The 8,464-nt window shown below is 51.2% G+C and overlaps 1 protein-coding gene across 1 annotated transcript in view; it reads right to left on the bottom strand.

Annotated features, from left to right (window-relative positions):
- Nucleotides 1–7,579, bottom strand: part of Wdr87 (WD repeat domain 87) — a 12,537-nt gene extending 4,958 nt beyond the window's left edge. The window contains exons 1-5 of the mRNA XM_055594690.1: nt 7,505–7,579; nt 5,509–5,676; nt 1,904–4,758; nt 1,213–1,475; nt 132–912 (exon numbers count right to left, since the gene is read on the bottom strand). Of these exons, the coding sequence (XP_055450665.1) occupies nt 132–912; nt 1,213–1,475; nt 1,904–4,758; nt 5,509–5,676; nt 7,505–7,579 (4,142 nt within the window). The remainder of the gene's footprint in view (nt 1–131; nt 913–1,212; nt 1,476–1,903; nt 4,759–5,508; nt 5,677–7,504) is intronic.
- Between the last annotated feature and the right edge of the window lie 885 nt (nt 7,580–8,464).

The raw sequence follows: 8,464 nt of genomic DNA, 5'->3' as shown, positions 1-8,464 counted from the left end.
CTTCTTCTTCTTCTTCTTCTTCTTCTTCTTCTTCTTCTTCTTCTTCTTCTTCTTCTTCTTCTTCTTCTCCTTCTTCTTCTTCTTCCTCTTCAGAGACTGTCCTCATTTTATCTTCTTTTATTTTTTCCAACTTCGCCTTCTTCTTAGTTTTCTTCTCCTCCTTCTTGAGTTTTCGCTCTCTGTCTACATCACCTGGTTCTAAGGAAGCAACTTTGTCCTTTTTGGGAGTCACTTCCTTTTCTCTTCGGAACTTTTCTCCTGCAGCCTCTGGCATCTCTCTCTCACCCTTGACAACCATGTGATCTCTAATTGCTCTGCCTGTAGTTGGTCTTTCCTTTTGCCGGGGTATTCCCGCCCTAGTGTCCTGAGGCTCCTCCTTCAGGAAGGGGCAGATGTCCTTAAAGATTTCCCAGCTGGGACACTTGCCCATCAGCATCTCCTTAGCAGTAGCCACTAGCTCATCATTTAGATCTGTCATTATCCCTGTTTCGGAACCGGCCATCCTCAGGTTCACAAGCCGGCACAGATCGTCCCGCCATGCATTTTCTGCAGGGAGAGCCCTACCGGGAGCTCCCCCAACGCCCCGCTCGGAAGCCTTGAGCCTTCTCCTCGGATGAGGTGGTTCGGCTGCAGGCTCCTCGGTGACTTCTTCTTCTTCCCCTTCCTTCTTCTTCTTCTTGTGCTTGATGAGTTTGGGAGCTTTCTTTTCTGGCATTTTTGCCCTTTTCCTCAACCTCATGGCCACAGAAATACGATCCTTTAAGATATCTGTCTCTGTAATTTCAGAGGCTCTGGAGGTGGTGGCTGAAGAACTGGAGCGGACAGTTTCAGCTTCACCCGCATCACTCTCCTCTCGTTTCTTCTCTTTAGCCATCTCTTTAGCCTTTCTGAAAACTCGCATTGATTTCCGGGCTGGTGGAAAAATCAAGATATGGAGGTGAGGAAGGCATGGTAGGGAATGAAACTTGTACTAAAGAGCTGTCTTTGGTAAGTGTGCTCCTAGGCTGTGCCTTCTTATCCGAGGTGGGGGTGGGGAAAGGACCTTGGGGTCCTCCGGAGTCTGTGGTCTATGTGGATGTCTCCTAGGACAGTCCTCTTCTCTGACTCAAGCACTTCATCTGTCTTCCTACCTCGTATCTCAGGACCCTCTCTGGTTCTAACTGGCTTTTCTCTTAGGTACCCAAAACATGTGCCCAGTTGCCTCATACATACCATGTTTTTTGCTCGCTGCCCGGACCCGTTTTTGGCTTTTGCTGGTCTTGACTTCAGGTTCCTCAGGAATTGGGATGCCTACAAAGGCCTTACTAGGTGCAGAGGCCCCTGGGAGCTTGGAAAAAGCCTCCAGCTTCCTATCTACTCTGGTCACCGTCAGATTTTCACTTAATCGCCTCTCTATTTGAGCGATGAGGATCTGAACGTCCACGGGCCGCATCCCCAAAAGGTTGTCCAGGGACTCCTCCCCAATCATCTCTTGCCTATGAAAGTCAAGGAAAGAAAAAACTTCGTTGAATAAGGCACAAGTGGAGAACAGGAAAGGAAGAGCTGCCACAGCGCAAAGAAAGGATGTGGCAGAGGGGCAGAGAAGGACAGTGTCGGACACGGAAGCCAGAGCAACGGCGAGGGCGTGCTGCACAGCGGAAGCCGCCGATGGAGAGAGCAAATGCGAGCTGGGGTTCCGAGAAGTTAGGAGACACAGGGCTAGGGAAAGACACGGAGAAGCTGAGGTCATGCTGAGGTCATCAGAGATATACTCGGAACGGGGGAAACTGTAGGCATGGGGGTGATAATCATCAGGGAGAAAGAGCTATCAAGAAGGAGGAGGAGGAGGAGGAGGAGGGAGGGAAAGCTTAGAGTAGGAGGATCAGCTGGTGGTATGGAATCAAGGTAGGCACAAGCGACTCACTGAAAATCCTGGAAAAGGTCTGGTTTCTGCATCAGGTTTAAGAGTGAGGTCTTTGAACTGACTCCAGTCTCAGGCATTAAGACCAGGGCTTTATCCCTAACCCTTGGGTCCTTGTCTATTAACCCCTGGGCCAGAGGCAAGGCAAAGAGGTGAGTAATCATCCCGAGACGCTTCAGCCCTTCCCAGGCCAGTTCCCGGATGTGCGGGTTGGAATGCGATGTGTCGTCCAGCAGGCGGCGGGCTGTTTCAGAGCGCAGAGTTGCGGACACTTGGTAGGAGGCGAAGATCTGCCCCAGCGCGCCCACGCAGCACTGGTACTTCAGCGAGTTAGCACTGCACATGATGTTCAGGATCGCCTCGACCATGCTGTTGATGGCCACTTCGCTCATCTTTTTCCCCACCCAGCTGCGGTTCGCTGCGTCTATGAGGACGCTGTAAGTGACATCCTTAGTCAACCTCTTTTTCAGGAAGCCTTCGTCCTCTTTTTCTACAATACTGGTCGTTCTTTTCTTTCTCTTCCAGAAGAATGACAGATTCTTTTCCAAGTCCAGAGGCCGTTGGGGTGGGTGCAGTCTGCACTGTAGGAATACCGGGGTGCCTTCTGGCCAGAGACGGGCACGGATCACCGAGTTGGGAATATAGCAATCAGGAGCAAGAAGCCATTTCCTCCCATGACCAAAATAGCATCGCAGTATGTGGTAGGGGTTGAGCCCATCCCAGGCAGTCAACTGTAACTGAGGAGGAGCCACATAATGACCTTGGGGTTTCCTGCTACCTGCATCCAAGTCAGTTTCCTCCAAAATGTCCTCCTTGCAGACACTCAGTAGCACAGTGGCCCCATCGCCGCCTTCTTCTACCACGTGTGGCACGTTATTGTCGAAGGCAATGGCCCGCTTATTTATGAGGCTCGCCAGGCCTTCCAGCTCCTGTTTCCGGTAATCTTGGTAGGTATACTTAGGCACAAATATGGTCTCAAAAGAGAGGAAGAAGCTTGGCGAGAAAGGTTTGGGGATCTCTACCATGTCATCTGTTATGCTCATAAGGGTGAGGCGAGAAAGCGTGATTGGGGGGAGCAGTTTCAAGCAGGGTACCAGATAAATACCCTGGTTGAAGGTAATCAGCAGGTCAGCCCGGTCATTCAGAAAGCAGAGCGGGCCAAAGTACAGGGATGAGTCCAGCATGGCTATAAGTCTACCTTGGAAGTCCCAGAGGCGGACGGAGCCATCAGACCCTCTGGTGGCAAAGAGACTCAAGGGCAAGCAGACGTCGAAGCTGACGATGGGACACTGGTGCAGAGGCAACGTCTCGATGAACCGGGTGCCCTGATCTGACCCGAAGGACAGAAAGTCACGGAACTCCCAGAGCCGTAGGCAGTTGCTGTCTGTGATGGCGCCTACAGCCGTTGGTAGGAGGACCAGGTGTCTGAGGGGACAGCTGCTGAGAATGCTAGCCAAGGCCCGAAACTGTAATCTGCTACCAGTGAACACAGTTTCCGACAATTGTATGTAGTCGTCCATCCCATAGGAGCAAAGCAAAGAGCTTTCCCGGCTGCTCAGAAGCCCTCCGTAGAGCGCTGACAGAGCCAGCACAGCCCCATAGTGCATGACTTTCTCAATTCTGGCGCAGCTGTGCTGGGAAAGCACTTTTACCATGCCACTCTGATGCCCAGAGAATATCAGTCCTTCCAGCCCCCGCCCCAGGTAGAAATTCCCGTAAGCCAGGCACTGGATGAAGTCGTGGTCATCTGGTGAGGTACACAGGAGATACTTGACCGGGCAGGGGTTGCGGGTCGTGTCGAACACCAGCACCTGTGAGGTCCCCGTTGCCACCACGAGCTCCTCCTTATTTGGGTCGTAGGCCCAGTCCACAGCCCGGTCGAGGATCTTCAGGGGCCAGGTGACCATGAGGAGTTCCCCCGTGATGGGGGACAGGAAACGCAGCAGGCCGTCCTCGGTGGCGCACAGGATCCGGTAGCAGCTGTCCTTGCAGTGGATCCGGCTCAGCTGCTGCGGGGTGGAACCGCAGATGTTGAAGAGGTTGTAGAAGCAGGGCAGGTTGCGCAAGGTAAAGTTCTGAGCTGTCTGGCAGAAGAAAGTGCTGCTGTCAATAAACTGGAGGTCCCAGAGCTCCTCCATGAGGACCATCTTCCGGAGCAGGGTCCCCGAGGTGAGGTTCCACTCCTTGATGACGCCTTCCTTGCAAGCCGTTAACAGGGTGTGGGCCTTTGCCCGGCCGTGCACACATATCATTGGGGAGGTATGGGCCCTGAAGCTGTGGAGGGCCTGGCTTAGACCTACTTTCCACACGTGGACATGCCCACTCTTGTTTCCGGCGTAGACGAGGTTCCTCTCAAGACTGCTGAAACAGCAGGTGAAGGGAGAGCGGCTGCTAGTGGCAGTGAACTTCTGCGCCTCCTCCAGCTGACCGTATTTGTATTCAAGGACTCTCAGCGCAGTTTCACACAGGGCAACGAGCTGGTTGTTGGGGCCATTCCGAACAATCTTTTGGACCAGCTCATCACCAGGTATGGAAAATATCTGAGTCATTTGGAGGCCCTTGCCTTTCTGTTGAATGACCCAGCTGACCACCGCCCCCAGGGTGCCAGCCAGAAGCAGCCCTGTGACTGGATCAAAGCAGAGACAGCTGATATCAAAGCGACAGGGCACAGTGCTCAGGGGTTGGAATTCCCTAAAATGATCCCCAAAGAGCCTCAAGATCATGTCGCCACAGTAGGCCACAATGACATGAAAGGAGCCCGCGTGGACGAGCAGCTTGATGGGAGGCAGTTGCTCATTCATTGGGAAGGTTTTCCTTTCAACCATGCCATCAATTGCATTCTTCATCCACACCACAGCCTGTAAGTAAAAATAAGAGACAATAGAGAAGAAAAGAGCCGAATATTCAGCTATCTACTCTTCCTTCTCCTCCTCCTTCACATAGCCCTGGCTGGCTTAAAATTTACTATATGGACCTGATGGTTCTCTCCCCTCTCCCTTCCCCTCCTCCTCTCCCTCCTCCTCCTCATTCTTCCTCTTCTTTCTTCTCCTTCTCCTTCTATTTAATTATTTACTTATTTTGGTTTTTCTGTGACAGGTTTTCTCTGTGCTACCCTGGAACTCACTCTGTAGCTCAGGCAGGCCTCAAACTCAGCGATCCACCTGTCTTTACCTCCCAAGTGCTGGGGTTAAAGGCGTGTACCACCACCGCCTGGCTATTTATTTATGACTGGGTCTTGCTTTGTAACGCAGGCTGGCTTGGAAGTCCTGGTCCTCCTGACACCCAGCCTGGGATGGCAGGGACGCCACATCTGAGCACTCCAGTCTCCTGGCTTGTTTTGCTAAGGAGGTATCAGAAGACTAGCTTTTGCCTTCTGGGGAGTGGGGAAGAGGGTAGAGGAAGGAAGCCTTGCGTTTCCTCACTAACTTAATGTGCTTTAGGGAAATCGCCAAGTCTACACAAAGTGAAGAGTGTGAGTGGAAGAAGCATGAAGGGAAATCTTGAGTGTGCGCCCTATTCATTCAAGGGGTGGCTCTTCCTTTGATAGTCTGGGTTGAGGGCTAGAAGGCCCTTGGAGGAGAAAATGGGAGACAGGGAAGTGGTCTTACCAGGGTTTCTTTTGTGTAGGATGACACCCAGGAGAGGGCAGCAAAGAAGTGGGCTTCAATGAAGTAATGGCATATAATCGGCATGGTCTGAGAATAAGTTTCTTTGAACAGTATTTTGGCTCGGTCACTCAACACAACTACTTCATTCTTTGCAATCTCTGTGAGGTTCTGGGGGAGAGATATGACATAAACTGAGGCTTAGGCACTAACATATTTTTTAAAAAGGGTGAGATTGCAGCATTTTGCTAACGTATACTGTGATGCTGATCTTGGTTGTCAATTTCACATACCTGGAAAGAGAGAGAGCCTGTCAAAGTATTGCCTCAGTCAGATTTGCCAGTAGGTGTGTCTAGAGTGCACGTTCTTGGTTGCTAATTGATGTGTCAGGGCCCAGCCCATCGAGGGTGGAACATTCCCAGGCGGGTGGGCTGTGTGAAAAAGCTAACTGAGCAAATCAGAGCGAGCAAGCCAGTGTTTATCCACTGCTGGTTGCTGCTTAAACAGCCTACCTTGAGCCCCTGCCTTGGCTTCCCCTGGTGATACCCTGTATGATGAAATAACCCTTTCTTCCCCAATTTCTATTTGATCAAGGTTTTATCACAGCAAGAGAAAGCAAACTAGAGTACATGCCCCCTTCCCCCTCCTAACTCCTGTTCCCCTCACATGTAACATAGGACACACTGAAAAAGCATGTAAGAAATCCCAGCACACGATGGCACCACACTTGTACAGGCTCTAGACGACCAGGTTCTATAGTGTTCTTCTGCAGGTGCATCTAGCCACACCCATCCTCTAACATCTCCATGTCTAAAAGGTACACGGGCCAGAAAGAACACAACATTGAACAGCCTACTCAAACAAGCATATTATGTGAGGGCCACAGGCAATTCAACAGGACACCCCAAAAGTCAGCATAGCTTAGAATTACTAAAGAAAAGAGCGATATAACTGAGGGACTGGAGAGACAGCTCAACAGCTAAGAACACTGGTCGCTCTTGCAGAGAGCCTGGTTTCAGCTCCCAGCGCCCACACTGCAACTCCAGTTCCAGGGGATCCAATGACCTCTTCTGCCCAGCGCAGGCACTGCATGCACACTGAAGCAAAACACCATACATACAGTAAAAATAACGCCTGTGGTTCCATCACTCAGGGAGGCAGGGGTAGCTGGATCTCTGTGAGTTTGAGGCCAGCTTCATCTACGAGTTCCAGAACAGCCAGGGCTACACAGAGAAACCCTGTTTCCAAAACAAAACACTACACTTGCACAAATGAGACTTTTTGGACGCCTTATCTGGCTGGGGCCAGTGCAACTCTGTGCGCACTGTTCCACAGAGTAGAACACGAGCGTGGACCGTGTGCTTGGGGGCTGTCTATACAGAGCCAGCCCTCGCTGGCCGAGGCTAGCAAATGCTCTTTCTCGTGCCTTACTCTCTGTGTGGTTTGAATGAGACTGGCTCCTAGAAGCTCATATATTTCACGCCTAGTCACCAGCTGAACTATTTGGGGAGGATTAGGAGGTGTGTCCTTCTCAGAGGAGGTGTTTCAAAAGTCCATGCCAGGCCCAATCTCTCTCTCTGCCTGCTGCTGCTGGCCGTAATGACCGGAGGCAGCTCACCCTCTAAAACTGGAAGCAGGCCCCCAATGAAATGCTTCCTTTTATAAGGGTTGTCTTAGTCACGGTGTCTCTTCACAGCCACAGAACTGCGACTAAGACACTCTTCCCTTTCAGAAAATTTCCCTTCCCACGGGGTGGCCTCCTCGGACCATCCCAAAACGTTCATGTCCCACCATCATTATGCCCCACTATTATCATGTCTGTAGAATTATTTGGAAACGTGCCCCCCCCCTTCAGATGAGGTAACAACTGTCCTAACTGTCTGCCCCGTTTCTTGCTTTCAGGGACCATATATGGCTTTTGTGAAGTCCATATCACCATAGTGTAGGTGGGGGTCAGCTAAGAGCACATTAAAGCCCTAAAGACATACTCCTTTCTTACCTTGCTGTTTTGAATGGCTTCATTCACGAGATGCATAAACCCGTTCCATTGGGGAACGAGCCTGGTGGTCGTCATCGCTTGATTTTTCCCTCCTAGCCCTCCTTAGGACTGTTTCTTGTAAACCTGTGGATGTCCAAAAGAGGGATGCTTAGTTTGGGTTATTTTTCTAGAAACTAGAAATCAGAAGACAAAGAAGCATGAAGTCATGGTTTGGGTTTTGTTTTACTTGGTATCACCAGGTTTGAACTCTCTGTATAGCAGAGGATGGCCTCACCTTCTGGTTCCCCTGCCCTTCCCACCCCCCACCCCCCGCTCCCCAAGAGCTGGGATCATGGGCACGCACTGCCATGCCTGCTTTATGTGCTGCTTGGGACGGGACCCAGGGCTAAGTGCATGATGGGAGAACACTCTGCCAGGGGTCTCTACCCTTAACCTGCCTTTTCTCATTTGTAAACGAAAATGCCAATCTTGCCTGCAGAGCTCAGACAGACTCCCGGAGGAAGGCTTTGAGAGTGTACCCGGATACCGCAGGCAGCTATGGCTGGCTGCAGGCCGCCTAAACATGACTGCTGAGTTTATAGTCTGGCCAGTAGAGGGCAATGAAGGCCAACCATGACTGCCAGGTAAAGAAAAATGATCCCCAGAGGTGGTGTTCCAGGCCTGCAGTCAGCACTGTTTTAGGAACTTGTTAGACTGCTAATAGTCCTCTTAGTCCGAGGCAGTGGCACACACCTATAATTCCAGCACTCTGGAGGGAGAGGCAGGCAGATATCTCTGACTTCAAGGCCAGCCTGGTCTATGTAGCAAGTTCCGTGACAGCTAGGGCTGTGTAGAGACCCTATCTCAGTTACCCCCACCTCCCCACCCCACCCCCACTGCCAAATGAGGAAGAGGAGGGGAAGAGAAGAGAAGAGAAGAGAAGAGAAGAGAAGAGAAGAGAAGAGAAGAGAAGAGAAGAGA

Source organism: Psammomys obesus, unplaced genomic scaffold, assembly GCF_907164565.1.
Source record: "Psammomys obesus unplaced genomic scaffold, mPsaObe1.curated_primary_1811, whole genome shotgun sequence".
NCBI lineage: Eukaryota > Metazoa > Chordata > Mammalia > Rodentia > Muridae > Psammomys > Psammomys obesus.
The sequence above is the reverse complement of the archived record's forward strand: the minus strand, read 5'-3'. Positions and strand labels throughout refer to the sequence as shown.